This window comes from Bubalus bubalis, chromosome 24 (genome assembly GCF_019923935.1).
Source record: "Bubalus bubalis isolate 160015118507 breed Murrah chromosome 24, NDDB_SH_1, whole genome shotgun sequence".
Lineage (NCBI taxonomy): Eukaryota > Metazoa > Chordata > Mammalia > Artiodactyla > Bovidae > Bubalus > Bubalus bubalis.
Genome location: NC_059180.1, coordinates 5,636,783 through 5,664,023, shown reverse-complemented (window position 1 = coordinate 5,664,023; position 27,241 = coordinate 5,636,783). Strand labels below are relative to the sequence as shown.

The 27,241-nt window shown below is 39.3% G+C and overlaps 1 protein-coding gene across 1 annotated transcript in view; it reads right to left on the bottom strand.

Annotated features, from left to right (window-relative positions):
* The window catches only part of LOC102405926 (cytochrome P450 3A24), a 49,158-nt gene that overhangs the window by 8,405 nt on the left and 13,512 nt on the right, over positions 1–27,241 (bottom strand). Inside the window, exons 4-10 of the mRNA XM_006053609.4 lie at positions 24,331–24,430; positions 20,964–21,077; positions 20,628–20,716; positions 17,238–17,386; positions 10,599–10,726; positions 9,440–9,506; positions 2,691–2,851 (exon numbers count right to left, since the gene is read on the bottom strand). Coding sequence (XP_006053671.3) covers positions 2,691–2,851; positions 9,440–9,506; positions 10,599–10,726; positions 17,238–17,386; positions 20,628–20,716; positions 20,964–21,077; positions 24,331–24,430 — 808 coding nt within the window. The remainder of the gene's footprint in view (positions 1–2,690; positions 2,852–9,439; positions 9,507–10,598; positions 10,727–17,237; positions 17,387–20,627; positions 20,717–20,963; positions 21,078–24,330; positions 24,431–27,241) is intronic.

Below are 27,241 nucleotides of genomic sequence, written 5' to 3'. Positions count from 1 at the left end.
TCCTGGTAGCTCAGGTATCTCATATGTTACATGGAGACAGATGGAGCTGACCCTCCACAGGGTAGTATGGCAGAGACACTCACTGCTCACCCAGCATCCATGTAGTCCCCATGTTTCCCAGCCCACTTGAAGTTATGGGAAACCAGCTTTGCCAACAGGCTGTGAACTGAGGTGATTATATCAGTTCAGAGACAAATCAGTTGAAAACCCAGTAAGCAACTCTCAAGTTCCTTATTCCACAGATGACAAGAAGGCCTCATGTTTCAGTTAAGGCAGTTATAAGATGGTGGAGGCTCTGAGTCGGTTTTCCTGAGTGACTCTGTGAAGCAGAGCTGCCCACTCCATCCTCCGCTAACAATCCACGTTCAGCATGTACACATGGGTGATGGAAAACTTTGCTATGAAAGCCCCTGAGATTCCAGGCTTGTCTGTTACTGAGGCATAAGCTAGCCTCTCCTGACTAATAAAGAATTTCTTGAAAATTAAACACATTTTTAAATAGAAAGTATTCTCCCAAATCATCCCACCCTCTCCCTCTCCCCCAGAGGGATGGTACGTGGAGGGAGGTGGGAGGAGGGTTCAGGATGGGGAACACGTGTACACCTGTGGCGGATTCATGTTGATGTATGGCAAAACCAATACAATATTGTAAACTAATTAGCCTCCAATTAAAATAAATAAATTTAAATTAAAAAAAGAAAGTATTTAGAATAGACATATAAAGTAAGCACATATCAGCCAATAGTATTAGTATTATTAGTATTTTTATAAAAAGGAGAGAATGCAATGTCTCAGCTAGCCTTGGTCTGTTAGCAGCCTTTCGATCTTCTTGTAATCAAAAGAATCCCAATATGGGGTTTACCAGAGAAGAAAATCATCTCTAATTTATGCAGGCCCTACAAAGTATCTGAAGGACCTAGGATTCTGAAAGGTCATAAGACTTCCAAAACCAGTCAGGTCTCATGCTTGTGTCCTCTGTTTCCTACCGTATATCCTTTCTTGTACAGCAGGCTTCACCTAGTCTAAAGTTTACACAGGGCAGTAGAATGAATTAATGGTCCCAATTCTCTACCATTATTTGTGTCCATTCCCTTCGCCATTAACTCTGCGATGCCCTCCCATTCTGACTCAGGTTGGTCAGGTGGCTCACTTTGAGCCAGTGGAATATTGGCTATGTGTGATGCTAGCAGAGTTTTGAAAGTCACCCATGGGATTAGGCCTCTTGCTCATGACATCTACTGCTGCCCTGAGAAGCAACATGTGGAGATTGAGACACGTGAGGAGCATGTGTGGAGCTGAGTCAGTCTAACTGTTAGGGAAAGCACATTGACTGAAACTGCCCAGCCTGGCCAGGTGCCATAGTAACCATTTGCATGAGTCGTTTTATGACAGAAGGTCCTGGTTAGGAACACAGAACTAATAAGCCACCACCAACCGGAAGAGTTCAGGAAAGGTCAAAAGGAGACACCACATGTCCAACCACCTCCCAGAATCCTTCTCTCTGGCATCCATCTTGGCTGAATAAGGCATGTACCACCAGGAAGGACTCTGAGTCAGAATGATTGGCTAAAGACAACCTGGGGAACTAATCCCATCACCATAAAAGACTGCAAGACTGGCAGAGCTGTTCTCCTGGTTTCCCTCACCCTACTGCTCTCCACCTGGGTGCCCTTTCCCAATAAAATCTCTTGCTTTGTTAGCACATGTGTCTCCTCGGACAATTCATTTCTGAGTGTTAGACAAGAGCCCAGTTTCGGGCCCTGGAAGGGGTCCCCCTTCCTGCAACACAACCACTTAGCCAAGGCCAGCCTTGATCCACCACAGACCACAGCCCAGACCACAGCAAGTCCAGCCAATATCAACAGATAACTATGCAGACCCCATGAACTTGGGCAAACTCTGGGAGATAGTGAGGGACAGGGAAGCCTGGCGTGCTGCAGTCCATGGGGTCACAGAGTCTGACACAATGTAGTGCCTGAACAACAAATGCAGACACCAGAGAAATAAATGGTGGCTCAGAGGTTAAAGCGTCTGCCTGGAAATCAGGAGACCCGGGTTCGATCCCTAGGTCGGGAAGATCCCCTGGAGAAGGAAATGGCACCCCACTCCAGTACTCTTGCCTGGAGAATCCCATGGAGGGAGGAGCCTGGTAGGCTACAGTCCATGGGGTCGCAAAGAGTCGGACATGACTGAGCGACTTCACTTTCACTTTCAGATGCCACTGAAGTTCTGTGAATGTTACTTGGCATTATTCTGATAACTGATACCAGCACTTTTTTCAAAGTACTTATATTGCTGTGAGTAGCACGAAGTACTTATGTTTTCTCCCTTTGCTTTGTATCCTTTAGATCTTTCCTAAATGTGCAGTGCTCAATCACTTAGTCTTCTCTGACTCTTTGCAATCCCATGAACTGTAGCCCACCAGGCTCCTCTGTCCATGGGATTTCCAAGGCAAGAATACTGGAGTGGGTTGCCATTTCTGACTCCAGGGGATCTTCTCAACCCACGTATCAAACCCACACCTCCTGCATTGGAAGAAGGATTGGATTTTTTTTCTCACTGCACCACCTGGGAAAGGAGGTAAATGATTTGATGCTTATGCTTTGGGCAGAAATCTCCTAAGAAGTGGTGAGAAGACAATCATGCTAAGGCTTCACCTTCCCCCTCTATCTCTGGGTATCATCGCTCACCTTATTGGGGAAAGTTGCATCAATCTCCTCCTGCAGCTTCTGCTGGACATCAGGGTGAGTGGCCAAAATATGCAGAAGGAAGGAAAGAGTACTGCTAGTGGTCTCATAGCCAGCAAAAATAAAGATAATACTCTGGGCCATGAGTTCTTGGTCAGAGAGAGCTTAAAAAAAAAAAAAAGTAAAGACATTTTAGGTAAAGCATGGCATTATAAAACCCATAGCTTAAATGATGAGACATTCCAGTGAAACTCCCAAACCCCTAGGGGAAATCATGTAAAAGTAATTCAGAATCAAACTGAGAGTGATTTCCACCCTGTGTCTGCCTCACAGAGCCAAGAAAAAGCCAAGAACTGTCTTGATCCGGTTTTTCCCAAGTCTATACTATTCTTGGCTCTCTGTTCCTGGCAATGCCACCCCCTACCAACACAGCTGGGTAATTTCAAGAGACAGCACTTCTGTCTAACATCTACAGTGTTATCATTGTGTCCTTTAGAGAACTGTAAAAGAACTTTAGCTCCAAGTAAAATGGAGCAGCATTTCCTTCTAGAATATTTTAAATTATTTTAGTTAAGGCACAGCTTGATTTTTTTTTTTGAAGGATACAATAATAAAGCTACACGGTCAGTTTAGTTCAATCACTCAATCATGTCCGACTCTTTGCAACTCCATGGACTGCAACACGCCAGGCCTCCCTGTCCATCACCAACTCCTGGAGCTTGCTCAAACTCATGCCAATTGAGTCGGTGATCCATCCAACCACTCATCCTCTGTTGTCCCCTTTTCCTGCCTTCAATCTTTCCCAGCATCAGGGTCTTTTCTAAAGAGTCAGTTCTTTGCATCAGGTGGCCAATATATTGGAGCTTCAGCTTCAGCATCAGTCCTTCCAATGAATATTCAGGACTGATTTCCTTTAGGAGGGACGGGTTTGATCTCACTGCAGTCCAAGGGACAGTCAAGAGTCTTCTCCAACACCACAGTTCAAAAGCATCAATTCTCTGGTGCTCAGCTTTCTTTACAGTCCAACTCTCACATCCATACATGACTACTGGAAAAACCATAGCATTGACTAGATGGACCTTTGTTGGCAAAGTAATGTCTCTGCTTTTGAATATGCTGTCTAGGTTGGTCATAGCTTTTCTTCCAAGGTGCAAGCGTCTTTTAATTTCATGGCTGCAGTCACCATCTGCAGTGATTCTGCAGCCAAAGAAAATAAAGTCTCTCACTGTTTCCATTGTTTCCCCATCTATTTGCCATGAAGTAATGGGACTGAATGTCGTGATCTTCATTTCTTGAATGTTGAGTTTTAAGCCAGCTTTTTCACTCCTCTTTTACTTTTTTCAAGAGGTTCTTTAGTTTCTCTTCACTTTCTGCCATAAGGGTGGTGTCATCTGCATATCTGAGGTTACTGAGATTCCTACCAGCAATCCTGATTTCAGCTTATGCTTTATCCAGCCCAGCATTTCACATGATGTACTCTGCATAAAAGTTAAATAAGCAGGGTGACAATATACAGCCGTGACATATTCCTTTCCCAATTTGGAACCAGTCCATTGTTCCATGTCCGGTTCTAACTGTTGCTTCTTGACCTGCATACAGATTTCTCAGGAGACAGGTCAGGTGCTCTGGTATTCCCATATTTTTAAGAATTTTCCACAGTTTGTTGTGATCCACACAGTCAAAGGCTTTGGTGCAGTCAATAAAGCAGATGTTTTTCTGGAACTCTCTAGCTTTTTCTATGATCCACCAGATGATGGCAATTTGATTTCTGGTTCCTCTGCCCTTTCTAAATCCAGCTTGAATATCTGGAAGTTCACAGTTCACATACTGTTGAAGCCTCACTTGGAGAATTTTGAGCATTACTTTACTAGTGTGTGAGATGAGTGCAATTGTGCAGTAGTTTGAGCATTCTTTGGCATTTCCTTTCTTCGGGATTGGAATGAAAACTGACCTTTTCCAGTCCTATGGCCACTGCTGAGTTTTCCAAATTTGCTGGCATATTGAGTGCAGCATTTTTATAGTGTAATCTTTGAGGATTTGAAATAGCTCAACTGGAATTCCATCACTTCCACTAGCTTTGTTCATAGTGATGCTTCCTAAGGCCCACTTGATATCACACTCCAGGATGTCTGGTTCCTGGTGAGTGATCTCACCATCATGGTTATCTGGGTCTAGAAAATCTTTTTTGTATAGTTCTTCGGTGTATTCTTGCCACCTCTTCTTAATATCTTTTTTTTTTTCTGTTAGGTCCATGCCATTTCTGCCCTTTATTGTGCCCATCTTTGCATGAAATATTCCCTGGTATCCCTAATTTTCTTGAAGAGATCTCTAGCCTTTCCCATTCTATTGCTTTCCTCTATTTCAGTGTCATATCTTTTTGCTTTTTCATACTGTTAATGGAGTTCTCAAGGCAAGAATACTCAAGTGGTTTGCCATTCCCTTTTCCAGTCAGACTATATGGTCAGTTCAGTTCAGTTCAGTTGTTCAGCTGTGTCTGACTCTGCGATCCCATGAATTGCAGCACGCCAGGCCTCCTTGTCCATCACCAACTCTCGGAGTTCACTCAAACTCATGTCCATCAAGTCAGTGATGCCATCCAGCCATCTCATCCTCTGTCGTCCCCTTTCCCTCTTGCCCCCAATCCCTCCCAGCATCAGAGTCTCTCCCAATGAGTCAACTCTTCGCATGAGGTGGCCAAAGTATTGGAGTTTCAGCTTCCGCATCAGTCCTTCCAAAGAACACCCAGGATTGATTTCCTTTAGGATGGACTGGTTGGATCTCCTTGCAGTCCAAGGGATTCTCAAGAGTCTTCTCCAACACCACAGTTCAAAAGCATCAATTCTTCAGTGCTAAGCTTTCTTCACAGTCCAACTCTTACATCCATACATGACCACTGGAAAAACCATAGCCTTGACTAGATGGACCTTTGTTGGCAAAGTAATGTCTCTGCTTTTGAATATGCTATCTAGGTTGGTCATAACTTTCCTTCCAAGGAGTAAGCATCTTTTAATTTCATGGCTGCAGTCACCATCTGCAGTGATTTTTGAGCCCCCCAAAATAAAGTCTGACACTGTTTCCACTGTTTCCCCATCTATTTCCCATGAAGTGATGGGACCAGATGCCATGATCTTTGTTTTCTGAATGTTGAGCTTTAAGCCAACTTTCTCACTCTCCTCTTTCACTTTCATCAAGAGGCTTTTTAGTTCCTCTTCACTTTCTGCCATAAAGGTGGTGTCATCTGCATATCTGAGGTTATTGATATTTCTCCCGGCAACCTTGATTCCAGCTTGTGCTTCTTCCAGCCCAGCGTTTCTCATGATGTACTCTGCATAGAAGTTAAACAAGCAGGGTGACAATATACAGCCTTGACATACTCCTTTTCCTATTTGGAACCAGTCTGTTGTTCCATGTCCAATTCTAACTGTTGCTTCCTGACCTGCATATAGGTTTCTCAAGAGGCAGGTCAGGTGGTCTGGTATTCCCATCTCTTTCAGGATTTTCCACAGTTTATTGTGATCCACACAGTCAAAGGTTTTGGCATAGTCAATAAAGCAGAAATGGATGTTTTTCTGGAACTCTTTTGCTTTTTCCATGATCCAGCGGATGTTGGCAATTTGATCTCTGGGTTCCTCTGCCTTTTTTGAAACCAGCTTGAATATCTGGAAGATCACGGTTCATGTATTGCTGAAGCCTGGCTTGGAGAATTTTGAGCATTACTTTACTAGCGTGTGAGATGAGTGCAATTGTGCAGTAGTTTGAACATTCTTTGGCATTGCCTTTCTTTGGGATACCATATGGTAGGGGAAATTAAATTCTATTTTATCAAAACTTGTTTACAGGAACACAAGAGTACAATATGGGCCACAGATAAACTCTTGCAACTCAAAGTGTGGTCCATGGACCAGCAGCATGAGCAGGATTTGGAAGCCTAATACAAATTCAGATTCTCAAATCCCATCCTAGAACTATGAATACAACATCTGAACTTTCATGAGATGTGGAGATGTATGTGCACAACGTAGCCTGAGAAGCATGGATTATGCCCTTGAGAGGCATCAGGTAATACAAGACCTGGAGCACAAGCATTCAAGGGGAGGATCGAGATATGTATAGAAGCTACAGAAATCAACAAAAATCTTGAAGAGTTGTGATGATCCTAGGCTAATCATTCGCATTAAAATAGCAAAAGAAAGAATGCATCCATGGAAGGATATAGCCCGATGTGAAAATTAGAAAAATAAGATCCAGAGAGTAGAGTTAGCAATGCTGATTCATCCTAGCCTGAAGGTCATCCTCTGAGTACACATCCCCTCTCTCTGCTCTTCTTTTTATGCTTATCAAACAGCCCTGTGATTATACACTAGTCTCCAATTTTATTTTCTCTGAAGAGACAAAGCATATTCAGGCTCTCAGCTATTTGATGGGTGTAGTAGGACATTTGTTACTTAGAGCACTCAACTCTATGTGGTACGTGCTCCAACCAAGAAATCAATAATAAAAGTAATATAAAATGAGCGTAATAAAGCTCTACAAGATTGTAGGTGATGATATCCCCAAAGCTGATGTCTGTGATGCCATCAAATTCTTTCCCCAGTTAACATAAACTCCATAATACTCAAAGTCTAGAGCTGTGCTAATATGTGACTATTCAAATTTTAATTGATTAAAATTAAATACAATTTAGCATTCAGGTTCCAGGGGCACTGGCCACATGTCATGTCCTCAGGAGATACTTATGTCTAGTGATTACTATATTGAACTGAACAGATACAGATTATTTCCTTCATCACAGAAAGTTGTATTGAATCATGTACTTAAAGAAATGATAGATGATATTAGATAGATAGAATGATAAAAGTAGGTGTCCACACAGTTATAGATATATTTAGAGTGTGCTGAACTGATGCTGGGAGGGATTGGGGGCAGGAGGAGAAGGGGACGACAGCGGATGAGATGGCTGGATGGCATCACTGACTCGATGGACGTGAGTCTGAGTGAACTCCGGGAATTGGTGATGGACAGGGAGGCCTGGTGTGCTGCGATTCATGGGGTTGCAGAGACTCGGACACGACTGAGTGACTGAACCAAACTGAACTGAACTGAAGTAGGTTTATACCTGCTTTCAAGAACCAATTTTATAAAATTCCAGACTTTTGTGAGATGGTTATCAATCCATTGGTGGCTTCAAATTAACTATTTAGGAGTATTCATATAATGGAATTAAAACACACCAGGGTCTTTTTGTGTGTGAGAGAGAGCTGGTTTGCATCAGTTTTTTGGAGTAGATACAGACATCTTTTTTTTTTTTTTTTTTAATTTTTACATTCCTGTGTAAAAATAGTTGATGTTCTGAAAATTGTCCACTGAGAGGATCTGGAAGCAAAAAAAAAAAAAAAAAAAAAAAAAAACCAAACCCTGGTAGCAATGAGCATTCCTAGAACCCAGATTTTGGATTCTAAACACCATTTCTCACTAAACGGAACCTGAATTTCTTAGAGAAATGGCTTATTCTAGGGGAAATAGAAGAGAAAGCTGGAATGCCTTGCATTAGGAAGTGAGGAAGTTCTTGGAAAATGATAAATGAAAAGGATACAGGATACTCTGTATACAACAGTGGTGGACACATATCATTATGCATTTATCAAAAGCCATTGAATGTACAATGCCAAGATTGGACCCAGGTGTGAACTATTGTCTTTGGGTGATAATAATGTATCAGTGTAGGTTCATTGATTATAACAAGTGTATCACTCCAGTATGGACTTCTGATTTGAGGAAGGCTATATGTAGGTGGGGGTGGGGGCAGAATGTATATTGGGAAACTCTTTATTCTTCACTCAGTTTTGCTTTTTAATTTCTGCTAAAAAATAGCCTATTGAAAAAATTTTTCAGGAGAAAAAAGTAATATATATATAGGAGCCCACTTGAAAGGGCTCCAGTGGACAAACCTGAGAGAACTTGAAAATCAAAATGAAGAGTGATATGAGAGAGTAAGTTAGCTGTACATGAGATATACTGATATAAATAAATGAATGACTGGGGGAGAATGGAGAGCTCTCCCTGTGAAAGAACATCAGCTCATAAATACAGAAGAATGATGGGTTTAGAAAGACATCATGTTGTAATCATAACATTGTTAATCATAAATTGTTATTAAACAATGGTTTCAGTCAAAAACCATCCATGAATGGTAAAACCAATGGGTGAAAATTTGAAGAGGAACAGAATGTTTACAGTCTCAAAGGCTTCTCCTTTGAGAAGGTTTCTCAGAAGTTATGTGTTAATAACAAAGGGGGGGAGGAATTACACTTTACGGTAGAATAAGCTGGTGAACACAAGTTTAAAAGTGTTCCAAGTTAAGGTCACCAACACTGGGGCAATGTGCCCCCTGATGAATAAAGGGATGAAGCCTTGATGCAAATATTCAGACAGAGGTTCTGACTTGGTGGTTCTGGAGGAGCCTGAGAACTGATATCGGAACCAAGCTCCCCAAAGGTTCAGCTGTAGCGATCCATTTCATAACTGACTTCTGGGCATGACTTCCTTGTTATACTTGCTCTTCGAGCTCTGAACAAAGTTGTGCCTGCAAACTTCTAGGAAGTACCACAGTCTACTCTTTCTTTCTGCACAAGTGTCTTTCTTTAACTTGGCCTAAATTCCCATCTGCCTGGAAAACTTGCTGCACATTTTCAGAACTGCCCCCTACCTTTGCATCTCCCCACTGTGGCCCCTCTGAAGCTCTCCTTGGTTACCTTTATGATTGTCTGTTTCTTTGGAATTCTGGGAGTTAATCATCAGCTGAAGAAAGTCCACACGTGGCTGTAAGCAGAAAGAAATTTCTATGATAGAAAGTTACTTGTGAAGTCATAGAAAAATCAGGAGTGCGGTATTTAACCTCTTTCCTGAGAAAATGGCCCCTTAAAAATTAGAAGTCTGACTACTCTTGCCGGAGATAGTGAACTAACATTCACCTACAGACCTTGGAGAACATGATGTTTCCCAGAGAGAAACCCAGCCAGCAATCCAACTGCTTTATGGTCCTCACTTTCTCTGACCTTTGGTTTCTCTGTCTTTTGAAACAGCTTTATTTTGCCAAAGAGTTGCCTGTTGTCTCTCCTGTCACACTTGTTTGCTCAGGAAAAGTCCATGATTTTATTCCTTTTTCTCCTTCCAATTTTAAATCTTAATGAATGATCACACAAATTAATCCCCTCACATTTGCAAAGTTCATTGGTAGTGTTTTTGGAAGCATCTTCAATGCCTTGACCCTCTCAAAACCTTCTACAATCTTCAGTGACATTCTGGGTACAAAACCCTTGTCCCCCTGACCTGCAGACATGCTTGTGCTGGCCTCCAGGCCTGATGGAGGCAAACCTGGGTTAGTGAGCTTGCAGCCTCATGGCCCAGAGAAGACCCCTGGCCATGCCAGACTAGGAGAGGGCTCCAATTTAACACAGAATTCACTCCACCAGCTGCCTGATGGGGCTTTCCATTCATTGCACAATCTATAAAATAGGAGTCTTACAATCAAAGTGATTTTTTACCAGTATAACATATGGGGAAATTATGATATTGGTAAAATCATTCTCAAATAGTAATTGTTATCCTTTAACCGTTTATTGAATGGAAGTGGTAAAACTTTTATCTCAACAATATTTATGTTATGACATACTAATATGCATGCCTACTATTAAATTTAAACATCACTCTCTGGCTCATTTTCTTATTTCTTCCCCAACCTCCACCTTCCTCATCCCTCCAAAATGATATATTAATAACTTCCCAGTTCTAAAATCTATATTTCTCTACCTAATTTTTTAAAAAATGCAGAGAAGTACACAAATCATATGCGTACAGGTTAACAAATTTTCAAAACGTGAACAGCCTCATGTAACCACCACTAGATCTTACCTTTTGATTATCTTTGAGGCGACTTTCTTTTATCCTTTTTACAGATTTTGTCAAAAAATTCACAGCACTTTTTGGAAATACGGTGATATTTAATACATCAAGGATTGGGACAAGGAATGGAAAGAGTACTGTAGAGAGAAGATAAAAGAACAGCACAGTGAAAATTCAAAAACTACACAGCAAGTATAATTTGCTCTATCAATCAGGAAAGATACCAGGGTCAGATACCAGAATCACTCCCTCTATGACCTTTGCTCAGACTTCCTAGCCAATGACTGAGAAGGCCAAGTCCACTTACAAGGGTCCATCACTATGGTAGTGAGATCAGTGGTCCCTTCTGACTTTTGGAATGATCAAGGAAACAGAATTACATTCCTGAACTTCATTGTCTTTTATCATTGGATTAGAGTCTCTTTGGATAAACCACACTAAAGTCTGCTACTCTAATTAACCATTTTCTGCAAAAAAAACACATGTATACCTGTGGCGGATGCATTTTGATATTTGGCAAAACTAATACAATTATGTAAAGTTTAAAAATAAAATAAAATTTAAAAAAACAATTCAAGATATAAATAAAACAGTGTATGTCTTTCAACCACAATGGAATTATATTAAGAATCAATAACAAAAATTGGGAAACTCACAAATACACAGAAATTAAACAATACACTCCTAAATAACCAATGAATTGTATACTATATCAAAACTACACCCAGAAATTACTTTGAGATAAATAAAAATGAAGCCATTACTTACCAAAATGAATGGGATGTAGGAAAAACAGTGCTCATGGAAAAGTTTAAGGCTATAAATGTCTACTTTTAAAAAGAACAAAATCTCAAGTCATGAACCTAACTTTCCACCCTAACTCACTGAAAGAAGAGCAAACTAAACCTAAAGCTACAACAAAGAAGAAAATAATAAAGACAAGAGCAGAAACTAATGAAATAGGGAATCAAAACAACACAGAAATTAAATGAAACCAAAAGCTGATTCTTTGAAAAGAACTTTTAAGCTGGATTGACCAAAAAGAGAGGAATAAAGCTCAAATATCTAGCATCACAACAACAGAGGAGAGATTACTATTGACATTAAAATGAGAAAGAGCATAATGGAATACAAGGAACAATGTTCACCAATAAATTAGATAAGTTAGAGGAAGTACACAAATTCCTTAAAAGACATGAAGTACAGAAACTAACTCAAGAAGAAACAGACAATCTGCATTTCTCTATTAAAAATGGTTGAACAGGAAGGTTGATTCCTCTGATTCCATACTTCTTTCTCAACATTGCTTTGGCTATTCGGGGTCTTTTGTGTTTCCATACAAATTGTGAAATTATTTTTTCTAGTTCTGTGAAAAATACTGTTGGTACTTTGATAGGGATTGTGTTGAATCTACAGATTGCTTTGGGTAGTATACTCATTTTCATTATATTGATTCTTCCAATCCAAGAACGTGGTATATTTCTCCCTCTATTTGTGTCATCTCTGATTTCTTTCATCAGTGTTTTATAGTTTACTGTATATCTCTTGTTTCTTTTGATAAATTTATTCCCAAGTATTTTATTATTTTCATTGCAATGGTGAATGGAATTGTTTCCTTAATTTATCTTTCTGATCTTTCATTGTTAGTGTATAGGAATGCAAGGGATTTTTTTTTTCCCAACATGAACATATATGCATTTATTTGTTGATTATAAAAATGAAAACCTGGAATTAAAATCTACACTTACAAATGTTATAACAGAGAACAATTAGCTGTATACAGGAATATTATAAAGCATGACTAATAATATTACTTCAGTAATAACGGTGTGGTCTTCTTGTAGTTTATGGAATAATGGTAGAGCCTAAGGTCCGGTCCTTTTGAAGTTTATTTTTCTTTTTTCTATAATTGTGCTTCTATTTCTTAATCTACTACTGATGCTGAGAGCTTTACCTGACAGCCATTAAAAATTATATGATTTAGTCTTCCACATTACTCTGAAGCCTAAATTGGAAACAAATATTTCCTAAAAATCAATTACATATTTCAGTGCTTATTATACTCGCTCTACATATATGATAAAAGTTGAGGGCTTTATGTTAGAGAGATTAATCTGAAATCATTCTTAGTTAAATTCATCATTCTCTGTACTTGTTAGAACAAGTAAAATGAAATGGTAGGAACATTAAAGGTGGAGCATTGTTGTTATATGTTTGGCAAACTATGAAAATTAACATTTGAAAAGTACTTCACTGTGTTGAGTTTTATTATTGTTTAGCTATAATAAAGGTGGAAATGTGAAAATATTCCAGGTGGCTATATCTTTTTTTTTCTTTTCTAAAAAAAATGTATTTATTTATTTTAATTAGAGGTTAATTACTTTACAATATTGTAGTGGTTTTTGCCATACATTGACATGAATCAGCCACGGGTGTACATGTGTTCCCCATCCTGAACTCCCCTCCCACCTCCCTCCGCATCCCACCCCTCAGGGTCATCCCAGTGGACCAGCTCTGAGCACCGTCTCATGCATTGAACCTGGACTGGCAATCTATTTCACATATGATAATATACATGTTTCAATGCTATTCTCTCAAATCATCCCACCCTCACCTTCTCCCACAAAGTCCAAAAGTCTGTTCTATACATCTGTGTCTCTTTTGCTGTCTCGCATATAGGGTCATCGTCACCATCTTTCTAAATTACATATATATGCATTAATATACTGTATTGGTGTTTTTCTTTCTGACTTACTTCACTCTGTATAATAGGCTCCAGTTTCATCTACCTCATTAGAACTGATTCAAATACATTCTTTTTAATAGCTGAGTAATAGGAATGCAATGTATTAATTTTATATCCTGCAACTTTACTATATTCACTGATTAGCCCTAGTACTTTTCTGATGGTATCTTTAGGGTTTTCTATGTAGAGGATCATGTCATCTGCCAACAGTGAGAGTTGTACTTTTTATTTTCCAGTCTGGATTCCTTTTATCTCTTTTTCTCTGATTGCTGTTGCTAGGACTTCCAAAACTATGTTGAATAGTAGTGGTAAGAGGGGGAACCCTTGTCTTGTTCCTGATTTTAGAGGAAATACTTTCAAAGCAATCTTGAGAAAGAAGAATGGAACTGGAGGAATCAACATTCCTGACTTCAGACTATACTACAAAGCTACAGTCATCAAGACAGTATGGTACTGGCACAAAGACAGAAATATAGATGAACTGAACAAAATAGAAAGTCCAGAGACAAATCTATGCACCTATAAACATATTATTTTGACAAAGGAGACAAAGATATACAATGGAGAAAAGTCAGTCTCTTCAACAAGTGGTGCTGGGAAAACTGGTCAACTACATGTAAAAGAATGAAACTAGAACACTTTCTAACACCATACATAAAAATAAGATGGATTAAGCCTAGATCAGAAACTATAAAACTCTTAGAAGAAAACTCAGGCAGAACACATTGACATAAGTCACATCAAGATCCTCTATGATCCACCTCCCAGAGTAATGGAAATAAAAACTAAAATAAATGAATGAGATCTAATTAAACTTAAAAGCTTTTGCACAATGAAGGAAACTACAAGCAAGGTGAAAAGACAGCCCTTAGAATGGGAGAAAATAATAGCAAACAAAACAACTGACAAAGAATTAATTTCCAAAATATATAAGCAGCTCATGCAGTTCAATACCAGAAAGATAAACACCCAATCAAAAAGTGCACAATAGACCTGAACAGACTTTTATCCAAAGAAGATACACAGATGCTAATAAACACATGAAAAGATGTTCAATTTCACACATTATTAGAGAAATGCAAATCAAAACCACACTCACACTAGTGTATCATCTCATACTAGTCAGAATGGCCATCATCAAAATGTTTACAAACAATAAATGCTGGAGAGGGTGTGGAGAAAAGGGAAACCTCTTGCATGGTTGGTGAGAATGCAAACTGGTACAGCCACTATGGAGAAAAGTGTGGAGATTCCTTAAAAACCTGGGAATAAAAGCCAGAAAACCCACTGCTGGGCATACACTCCAAGGAATCCAGAATTGAAAGAGACACATGTACCCAATGTACCGCTGCACTATTTACAATAGCTAAGACATGGAAGCAACCTAGATGTCCATTGGCAGATGAACACATAAGCAAGTCACGGTACATATATACAATGGAATATTACTCAGTTATAAAAAAGGAATACATTTGAGTCAGTTCTAGTGAGATGGATGAACCTGGAGCCTATTATACAACATGAAATAAGTCAGAAAGAAAAGACAAATACTGTATATTAACGCATATATATTGAATTTAGAAAGATGGTACCAATGATCCTACTGCAGCATAGCAAAGAGACACAGATCTAAAGTGAAGACTTTTGGACTCAGTGGGAAAAGGCGAGGGTGGGATGATTTGAGAGAATAGTATTGAAACATGTACATTACCATATGTAAAATAGATGACCAGTGCGAGTTCAACGCATGAAGCAGGGAACCCAAAGCCAGTACTCGGGGATAATCCAGAGGGACATAGCGGGAGGGAGGTGAGAGGGGGTTCAGGATGGAGGGGACACATGTATACCTGTGGCTGATTTGAGTTGATGTATGGCAAAAACCATCACAATATTGTAAAGGATTTATCTTCCAATTAAAATAAATAAATTAATTGGAAAAATTATTAAAAAGAAACTACTCAAAAAGAAAGAGACAATGTGAATAGATCTATAAGAAATACAAAGTTTGATTTGATAATCAAGAAACAACCCACAATCTGACAATGAAAAGCTTAGGTCCAGATGGCTTTAATGCTGAATATTACTCAAATAATTATAGAATTAATACCAAATTTTCACTAACTCATCCAGCAAATAGAAAATGATAGAACACTTTGAAAGTCATTCTGCAGGGCCAGTATTAACCCAGAGTGAGAAAAAGACTAAGATATAACAGGAAAAGAAAACTATAGACCAATATATCCTATGACCATGGATACACAAATCCTCAACAAAATACTAGCACACTGAGTCTACGAATATATAAAAAGATGTATACATCATATATAAGTGCACTTTATTCCAGGAATGCAAGGTTGTATAATATGCCATTTCAATAGAATAATAAACAATGACTACACGATGATCTGATAGATGCATAAGAACCATGTGACAAAATCCAAAACCCACTTGTGATAAAAGCTCTCGGCAAACAGGAACAGAGGGACTTTCATCAACCTGATAAAAGGAACCTATGAAAAAAACATAGTTAACACTAATATTTAATAGTGAAAAACTGGATGCTTTCCTCTAAAATTAAGACAAGGAAGCCGTTTTCACCACTTCTATCCAAAACTGTACCTGACATTCTAACAAGAAGTAATTAGTCAAGAAAATTAAACAAAATATATCCATATAGGAAATGAAGACTAAAACTCATCAGCTAACATGATCTTGTATACAGGGAATCCTAAGGAAGCCACTAAAAACCTATTAGAAAAAATAAAGAAGTTCACCAGGGTTTCAAGATACAAGATCAAAACACAAAATCAATTGTATTTCTATACATTGCAATAAATAAAATGAAAGTGACATTAAGAAAACAATTCCACTTAATGGTAACACCAAAAAGAATAGAATAAGTAGGAATAAAATAAAAGATATGCAAACTTTACTCTCTGAAAACCACAAAACCTTGTTGAACTAAATGAAAGAAGATGTAAATAAGTGAAAAACATGCCATGTTCATGAATCAGAACATTCACATTGTCAAGATGGCACATCAACAGATATAAGACATTCCCTATCAGAACCTTAGCTGGCCTCTTTGAAGAAACTATCTTAGATTAAATTCATGTGAAATTGCAAGGGGCTCACAGAAGATAAAATATTCCTGAAAAAGATAATAAAGTTATAAGACTCACCTTTCCTGATTTTAAGACTTACCATAAAGCTACATTAATCAAGGCGATGTGGCACTGGCCTAAGGATGAACATACAGATTCATGGAATAGAAATTTTGAGTCCAGAAATAAACCCACATGCCTATGATCAACTGAACACTGAAAATGTTTCCAAGACCATTTAATGGAGACAAAATAGGCTTTTCAACAAGTGGTACTGAGACAATTGGATAGCTATAAGCATATTACACTAGGGGTACTTATTTAAGTAATAACTGAAATTTGTACCTTTTGACTACCATCATCCAATTCTCCTATCTCCCAAACCCTGTCTCTGGAAACCAAAAATCTGACATTGTTTTTCAATGAATTTGGATTCCTTTTTTGGATTCATCGTGTAAGTATTTGCCTTTCTCTGTCTGACGTATCTCACTGAGCATAATGCCCTCCACTGAGATCCAGCCACATTGCTGCAAATGGCAGGATTTCCTTCCTTTTAATGGCTGAATAGTATTCTGGTGTGTGTGTGTGTACACCACATTTTCCAAATCCATTTATCCATCGATGACACTTAGTTGTAAAAACCACTGAACTGTACATTTTAAGTGGGTGAATTGATGGTATGTGAATTATATCTCAATAAACCTGTGAAAAAGAAGGAAGGAAGGGAGAAAGGAAGAATGAGAGGGAAGGAGGGACGGAGGGAGGAATACAGAAAAAGAAATGTAGTAGGACACTTACGTATTGAGAGAAGAAAGGGATCGAGGATACTAAATCTTAAGAGCTTCTTGACATTCTCCACAAAGGGATCTTGTGGGTTGCCGAGCGAATCAATATTCACTCCAAATGATGTGCTAGTAATCACATCCATGCTGTAGGCCCCAAAGACGCTGAGTAGAGAAAGACAGACACAGACAGTTAAAATCAGGACCAGCTGACTATCCATATCCAACACAGTCAACAAGAAAATCATATATAGTCAGATGCCCAGGCAAGACAGGTCAAGAGCCACACTCTCTCAGAACCACCTGCTGGATCATGGAAGACTGTCTGCTACTATCACTCACTCCTGAGGTGTGTATGAGTGTGAATGATGCAACTGCCCCTGTGCTGGGGAGATGGGGACACTAAGGCATGTTAGACCCCCCACCGCCAAACTCAAGGAGCTCAGTCATTGAAGGATAGAACCCATAATCTGACAAAGTACAGTAGTGTGCTTTGGCTATGGGCAATAAAAGGTGTATATGGACTGTGTCTGAGCAGAGCAAAGGGAGTAAATTCACTCTTCCTGGGGAGTCAAGAAAGGGGACATTGATCTGGGTCTCAGCTCACCACAGAACCTGTGCTCAGAGCTGATTCCCCTTTAGCGCAAAAGCAGAGTTGATATACAATATCACATTAGTTTCAGGTGTAGAAGAGCTATTTTAAATACTTCATTTAAAGTTATTATTAAATATTGACTACATTCCTGTTATGTACAATCTATCCTTGTAGCACAATTATGTTATACATTGCAATTTGTACCTTTTAATCCTCTATCCTATCTTGCACACCCCTTCCTACTCCCCACTGATGACTATCAGTTTGTTTTCTACATCTGTGAGTCTGTTTTGGTTTTATATATTGATACTTATTCATTTTATGTTTAGATTCCACATACACATGATAACATGCAATACTTTCATTCTCTGTCTAACTTATTTCACTTAGCATAATACCCTCTAGGTCCATGCATGTTATTGTAAACAGTAGAATTTCATTCTTTTTTATGACTCAGTAATATTTCTTGTGTGTGTGTGTGTGTGCACACATGTGTATGCATGCACACGTGCCACATCTTCTTCATCCATTCATCTGTCGGTAGATACTTAGGTTACTTCCATATCTTAGCTATTGTAAACAATGCTGATGTAAAACACGTACAATTTCAAATTAGTGTATTCATATTCATTGGCTATATACCCAGGGTGGAATTGCTGTATCATATGAAAGTTCTCGGGTTTCCCAGGTCTCTCAGTAGTAAGGAATCTGCCTGCAATGCAGGAGATTTGGGTTTGATTCCTGGATCAGGAAGATCCCCTGGAGAAGGAAATGGCTACCCACTCTAGTACTCTTGCCTGGGAAATCCCATGGACAGAGGAGCCTGGTGGGCTACAGTCCACGGGGTTGTGAAGAGTCGGACACGACCGAGCAACTGAGCACACACAAAACAGTTCTCTTTTTAGTTTTTGGAGAAACCTCCATATGGTTTCCCCTACATCAATTTACATGTCTACTGACCTTATACCAGAGTTCCCTTTTCTCCACATCCTCACCAACATTTGCTATTTGTAAACTTTCTGATGATAGTAATTCTTACAGGTGGTGGGTGATTTTGTGACTTTGATTTGCATTTCTTTGATAATATGCAATGTTGAGCATCTTTTCAACGTATATCTTCCATGGAAGAAATGTCTATTTTTTTCTTTTTTTTTTTTTTGAACAACTGTTATATTTTTATTTATTTATTTATTTTTTACTTTACAATATTGTCAAAACTAATACAATTATGTAAAGTTTAAAAATAAAATAAAATTAAAAAAATAATAATAATAAAAAAATTAAAATTAAATTAAATAAAAAAAAATACAATATTGTCTATTAAGATTTTCTGCTCATTTTTCATTGGGTTGTTTGTTTTTCAGATTTTGAGTTGTATGAGACATTTATATATTTTTGATATTAACCTCTTATCCTATTATTTGCAAATATTTTCTCCCATCCATTCACCAGGTTGTCTTTTCATCTTATTAATAATTTACTTTGTTGTGCAAAAGATTTTTAAGTTTAACTGGGTACCATTTGTTTATTTTTGCTCTTGTTTTCTTTGTCTTAAGAGTCAAATCCAAAAATGTACAGTTATGATTTATGTCAAAGAGCATTCATTCTGCCTATTGTTTCTTCTATGTTTTTATGGTTTCCAGCCTTACAATCAGGTTTTTAATCCATTTTGAGTTTGTTTTTGTATAGGGTGTGAGAAAATGTTCTAATTTCATTCTTTTGCATGTAGCTGTCCAGTTTTCCCAACACACTTATTGAAAAGACTGTCTTTAATCCATTGTTTATTCTTACCTCCTTTATCATAGATTAATTGGTTCTAAGTGTACAGGTTTATTTTGGGGCTCTCAATTTTATTCAGTTGATCTATGTGTCTGTTTTTGTGCCCATACTCTTTAAAATCAGGAACAAGACCAGGATGCCCACTCTCACCCCTTCTATTCAATGTAGTATTGGAAGTCCTAGCCACACTAATCAGACAAGAAAAAGAAATAAAAGGCATCCAAATTGGAAGGGAACATGTAAAACTATCACTATTTGCAGATGAAATAATACTTTACATAGGTAACCCTAAAGTTCTACCAAAAAACTAGAATAAATGAATTCAGTAAAGTGGCAGGTGCATGATTAATATGCAGAAATCTGTTGCTTTTCTATACAATAATAAAGAACTACCAGAAAGAGAAAATGATAAAACAATCCTGTTAAAATCACATCAAAAAGAATAAAATACCTAGAAATAAACTTAATCAGGGAGGTGAAAGGCCTATACTATGAAAATTATAAAACAATGAAGGAAATTGAAGATGACACAAAGAAATGGAAAGATATCACATGTACATGGGAAGAAATAATTACTGTTGCTAAAATGCCCATATTACCCAAAGCAATCTATAGATCTAGCATGATCCCTATCAAAATACCTGTGTTACTTTTCACAGAACTAGAACAAATAATCCTCAAATTTATATGGAACCACATAGGACCATAAATAGCCAAAGCAATCTTGAAAAAAACAATAGAGATGGAGGCATCATGTTCCCTGACTTAAGACCAAACTATGTATTTTTGTTTCCCAGAATATCCAAGGTGACAGTTAAGCAGATAATTTAACCCTGGCTCATGTACACAGAAGATACCTTCTGATACTTTCATGAGCCACCACTCATTCTCTGGTCGCCGGTCGGAGTTGTAAACCATATACTTACTTCTGTTTGGTCACTAGAGTAAGTCAGCAGTAGGAATTTGGCTCCAAGGCAGGAAACACAAGGGCCTCAGTGGAGCTCAGGTACAAACAACTTCACCCCTACTTACTCTTTTATGTCGACGGACGTGCCTTTCTCTGCTTCCTTCCTCAGGTTCCTCACCAACACATCTCCATACTGCCTAATGATAGGGAACATCTAGACACAAAACACAACAGCACTGGAAGTTAAATGTGGAGACTCAAGTTTTAGAAGAACCTGGTTTTCACGGGCATGGAGGCATAAGTGACATTTTATTATGAATCTGACGAGGTCTCTTTTAGGATATGAAGATAAAAACCATTTTAGGAAACTCAAATTTGGCACACCACTCCTTGGACAGGGACTATGGATTTATTTTCTACCTTATTCTTTAAGTTGCTCATGGAAAACCCTCTTCTTTTACCTCCTTGAGCTTCCCACTGGTGAAGGTTGGAGAGAGCAATGTCCGTATTCTCTTCCATTGTTCATCCTCAGCCACAGAAATAGCATTTTTCATAATTCCCAATGGACCAAAAACCTAGAGTTGAAAGCAAAACACATTTTACCCTACTTAAGTTTTGGAAGTCTCAACAGTTGTGGAAAATTTGTTAATAATTTGGGAACAATGTATTCAACAAATCTTTAGCGACTATCTACGTAGTACCAGGCCCTATGCTAGATGCACAATAAACATTTATCCTGAATGTCTAGGTTCCTGAGAAGGTGGTGGACATTTGGCCACTTCCCATGGTTTCCAGCCTTCATATTCCAATCTCCTTTTAAATGCAAATGACCCATGTAGTACAGAAAGGGTTCTTCAGGGGAATAGAAGGGAATAAGGTCTAGTTCATCTTCCTGGGCTATGCAGAGAAGGGATTGGTGACAGCCAGCCAGATAGCCTTGGCAGACTGCATTTTGCCTCAGATTACTTCTGTATTTACATATATTTACAGGCTGACCAACTTGAAGAGGAATGTGCTGATATGGTGGGGATTTTTTAGTACCACCTACACAAAAGATTAGGAATCTACTTGCTATTCCAAAAAAATTACTCAGTGATATGGAAAACATTTCCCCCTATATTTTCCCCCAGGAATAGAAGGGTAAAGAAGATAACTATTTCTCATCTTGGGACAGGCTTATGAAGCCAACCTGTTTTAAAATTTCCTCAATCTTTCAAATTTATATTTTGTTTTAAAATGGATACCTCCAACACTCATTTTTGACAAAGCTCACAAACAAGAAAGACAAATTTCCTTAGCTTGATAAAGAGCATCTACAAAAAACCCTACAGCTAACATCACTTTAAATCATGAAATACTAAGGTGACATCACCAAGATGGCAGAGTAGGAGACTCCAGCCTTTGTTGTCTCACAATTGGACAGCTCACAGTAAATGAAAGTAGGTCTAAAAAGCGTCAGCAATGTAACAGACCACACTTGAAAATAACTTGCAGAGAGAGTAAGGAGAATAGTTAATTTTGTTTGCATCATCCCTTCCCCTAGGCCAGCACTGCTCAGCATCAACAGGAAATTCCCCAGCTTGAGACATTTTCCCTTGCTGGAAAAAAAAAAACAAACTAAAAGAGACGACATGAAGAGTGACCAGTTTCTCCAGCCTTTCAGAACATTGCACAAATGACCTGCTTTGCTTTCACCCCACCCAGAGACGAGCAGAGCCAAGACAACCAGAGACAACTAGGAACAAAGAAGAAGGGCAGGGACTACCAGTGTCAACCACGCAGCAGGAATGACTACGGTTCTCTGTATCCTCCTCTGTAGAAAACCCCAGAAACTTTGCTATAATGAAACCAACTGCCAGCATAGTCATTGAACAACCTCTGAAAATTTTGGTGCTGATCACTCCCCAGGGTTCTACATTAGCAGACTCCAATTTCCTGAGTCCTGTCTTCCCCCTCAACTCCAACAGAGCTGCTCCAGCCAATGACGCCCTGAGACCCAGGACCCACACTGGTTGCCAGCCCCAATCTTTTGGGCTGGGCATGTGCAAAACCCCATCCCAGACCCCTGCAGCTGCTCAGGTGTCTATACTACATCAGTGGAAAGCAGTATATTATCTGCTTTTGTAGCTACACACACACACACACACACATACCTATCTGTCTATATCTGCATCTATCTGTCATCTGTCTATATCATCTGGCCTGCTATCATCTATCTACACAGAAAAGCATGGATTTACATGGATAGTTCAGTCAGTGACTTCACAGGGTTTAGTCTAGTTTCTCAGTCTCTGAACTATGACTTCTTCTCCAACAGTGAGAATGCTGGCTCCCATCATCCTTTCTGTATTACTTTATCAATCCTCCTTTATGGACCCAATCCATGATCCATCCCTTTCCACTCATGATGCCCCCTCACCCTACAGGCTACGCCCACAAGTGAGTATTTTGGGTTCCCTCACCCATGCCCAGCTGCCATCCCTGTGGACACCCTCCCCTCCCTACTCCGTCTCTGACTTGGAGCCACTGTCCTCCTTCTCTGGCCCCACCCTGACGTGTGAGGCTGCCCACCTTCTGTGGCCCACCTTCGGGTTTAGGACTGGATTGTCCAGGAAGAGATGGCAGGCAGGGGAAGGAAAGGGGAGGGAAGGGGCAGGAAAGGGAAGAGATGGCAGGCAGGGGGAGGAGAGGCGAGGGAAGGGACAGGAAAGACAAAGGAAAAGCCATGTGCAGCTTCTGACCCCACTGAAACTGACCAGTGCGTGTAGCCTTTCTCCCAATCAACTGATCAATCAGCCACCTTTAATTCAACATTCACGGTGTTAAGGCAGTTTCATGAGTCCTACCCTACTGCCTCCAACCCCACTAGAGCTGCCCAGTTAGTGCCACTGCTGATGCTATGTGGACCCAGGATCCACACCTGCAGCCAATCTTTTTCAATGCACATGTGCAAAACACGGTTGGAGGGCCCTGCAGATGCTCAGATGCCTAAAGCCAGTCCCTACTACTGTCACTCGACTGCACTGACACCTGCCCACAGCTAACCTCTGCAGCCACACGCCTGCCCACTGCCAGGCTCAAGCCCGAGCACAGCAGCGAAGACCCAGGGGAGCAAAAAATAAAATAAATACATTACTTTTAATGGATAGTCTTTCCATAAATGGTGCTGGAGCAAATCAGACATTTAGATGCAAAAGAAAAAAAAAAGACAACCTCATACATTACATAAAACCTAACATAAAATGGATCATAGACTTAAATGTAAAACATAAAGTGATTTAATGTTTAGGAAAAAATAGGAGACAATCTTCAGGGCCTAGGGCTAGGTCAAGATATTTTGGACTTGACAACAAAGGCAAAATCCATAAAAGAGAAAATTGATAAATCATTCATCAAAATTTAAAGAACAATGTTTGCCAAAGACCTTGATAAGAGGAAAAAGCAAGCTGTACAAGCCATGACTGTAAAAGAATAGTAAGAGGGAGTCTTGTAGGGATGAACAGTTCTATACATTGATTGTCATGGTAACTACACAAATCTACATCTAGGACACATTTTCATAGAGCAAAACACACACAAATGAGTGAACGTGAAACTGATGAAATCAGAATAAGCTCCATGAATACTATGAGTGTCAATTTTCTGCTTTGAAATTGTATTCTAATTAATTGATGTATTGCCATTGGAAAAACCAGGACAAAAGGTACATTACATGCAGTCTCTTTGTATTTTTCTCTTTTGACAACATCCTATGAATTTATAATATATTTCAAAATGCATATCTTAGAAACAAATACATTTTAAATTAAAAAAAAAATGGATGCCTACCCTCCGGTTTGTGAAGACAGAATAACATTCTTTCACTAACACTGTTTTGATCACGTCTGGATCTGTGATAACCAACAGAGGCTGTTTACCTTCAAAAACCCTGTGTGGGGAACAGAGCTGATTAGACTTACGGAGCCATTTTGCAGGTGAAACCACACCTGGAAGTCCAGATGTTCATCCTACCATTACATCATCTATCCTTCTAAGATCATAGTTAAAACTACCATGGAAACATCGTTAATTGTAGGTGGTAGGGACATGGGTATTTCCTATACCATTCTCCATAATATTTATAGGTTTAATATATTTCATTGTCAAAAAGGAAGTTATCTTAGTAAATAGTTGAAGTAAATTATTTGAAAATTAAAAAATAATTAAGGAGAGTCAATCTACTCAGTCATTTTTGAAGATATACCCAAAGTATGAACATGCGTATAATATTAGATAAAAACTGTTGACACATTGATTATGAATATGTAACAAAGTATCTGCAAATGGAGGGAGATTTGGAATGCTCTACCAGTGACAGTGGGATTATGAAAGTTTTTTTGCCCTATTGTCTAAAATTTGCTTACTAGTTTATAATTTTAAGGAAATATTTTAAATAGTGAGATATTCTTGGTAGCGTCAAGTTTAGGATAATTTGAACAAAAGGAAAAAGAGAAAAAAACTTTCAGAGGAGCCTATTTAATTCATTTTCTAAATATTTTCTTTCATTACATGGGTCCTGTGGGCCTCGGGCTCCATGTAGGTGACATCCATCACCAGCTTGGCAGGCCCACGTTTGACCCACCTATCACACAAAGCTGACTCCTCAGATGTGACACGTCACCATTTGACCTCATCTCCTGTCAGGATGCCCGTTCATGGGAATGGGCCACTGGCATGAGGTTTACTCTGAGTTATTTACACTGTCTTCTGACATTTTGGTTTCACGGTCAATCACTTGCAATGGCTAGAATGAATTGGAAGATTTTCTCCATGTTCCCTATTCCTCCTTTAACTCCACAGAAGAATTTCAAATGGTTTTGTGATTACATGTAAAGATTGCAGAGAAACACTGCATTTACTTCTGCCCATTTCCAAAATCTGTTCTAAAACTCAGAGGGTGCCATTCTCCCAAATCATCCCACCCATATGAAACGAATCCCCAGGCCAGGTATGATGCAGGATACAGGATGCTCGGGGCTGGTGCACTGGGATGACCCAGAGGGATGGTACCGGGAGGGAGGTGGGAGGGGGGTTCAGGATGGGGAACACGTGTACACCTATGGTGGATTCATGTTGATGTATGGCAAAACCAATACAATATTGTAAAGTAATTAACCTCCAATTAAAAATAAATAAATTTATATAAAAAGAAACTCAGAGGGTGTAAGTGGGTGTCAAGAGCACTTAGTGCTGGAGCAATGATAGGAGGGATTGAGGAGGCACTTAATGTGCTCTTCCACCTGACTGACCATGTTACTTGGATGATTCCCTTCTTCCCATCACGGTTTTGCAACAATACTTGGGTGGAGAAGAGACAGTGGTTTGGGGTGACCCTTTATATCCGTGATGTCACTCCAGCCTTAATACTTTCTCTCACTACCAGTTCCAATTCAGATTTTTGAACCCACCTCAGTTCATACTGATTTGGTGTACTGATGAGTGGGGTCAAAGTCTGTATTTATAACAAGCTCTCCCAGGTGGTCCTCATTCACATCCAACATGAGAAGCATTTTCTAAAGAGAGAACTGGGACCTACCATGAAAAAGTGACTCCATCCAGAGCTCACAGGTACTAAGCGCTGGAGGGGCAGTTGGAGCTGGGCCAGTAGTGTCCCAGTGCTATGTATTCTTTCCACTCAACCAGGTTGAGTTTTGGGGCCATAACTACTTGGCAAGATCCCATGGTTTCTGAGGACTTGATAAGAGAAGATGAAGAGGTCTGGACAGGTAGAGCCTCTGCCACTTGCTGTTGGCAAAGAAGCACCACAAGACACCTCTCCCTCTGCTTTCACCAAACCTCCAACGGCTCCTAAAGCCCACCTGACACACTTGGGTTAGATATGTATACCCTACATCTCCTCAAAGTCAGAAAAACAGTAGATAAAACAATCATTGAACACAATTCTATCAGAAAACTTTACCTGAAAATTAAAAAAAAACAACAACAAAAACTCCGTACTTGTAGAGAAAGTAAAAAGCTGAGCAGAAACAATTTCCCATTATGTTTACCTATAACTCCCATCTCTTTTCCCAAAGGACATATTAAAGCCAAAATTTAAATAAAGGACTTTGGGTTTTAACTAAAAGAGAATCATGTGATCATATGGGGGAGGGATGTTTAGCCTTTATTTTACAAACCCATAGGAGTACTCATAGAGCTGCCTCATTCTTCTGGAGCAGGAATAAATGTCCTTATACAGATTTACTTATGCATGTGTGCAAGTATATCCCTGAAATAAATTCTCAGCAATGGAATAACTAGGTCAAAAGAGAAGTGCAGGCTTCCTCTTCAGCAGGATGGTGGAGTAGAAGGGCGTGTGCTCATCTCTTTCTGCAAGAGCACCAAATTTGCAATTAGCTGTTGGAAAACCATTGACAGGAGGATACTAGGACACACCAAAAAAAGATACCCACATCCAAAGACAAAGAAGAAGCCACAGCGAGAAGGTAGGAGGGACACAATTACAATAAAATCAAATCCTATACCTGCCCGGTGGGCGGCCCACAGACAGGAGAACAATACCAAAGGAGCTCCCACACTGTTGCCAAGGTTCTGAACTCAACTTCAGGCTTCCCAGCCTGGGGATCTGACAAAGGGGCTGGGAATCCCCAGGGAATCTGGCCTTGAGTGCCAGTGAGATTTGATTATAGGACTTCCAGAGGACCAGGGGATACAGAGACTCCAGTTTTGGAGGGCACAA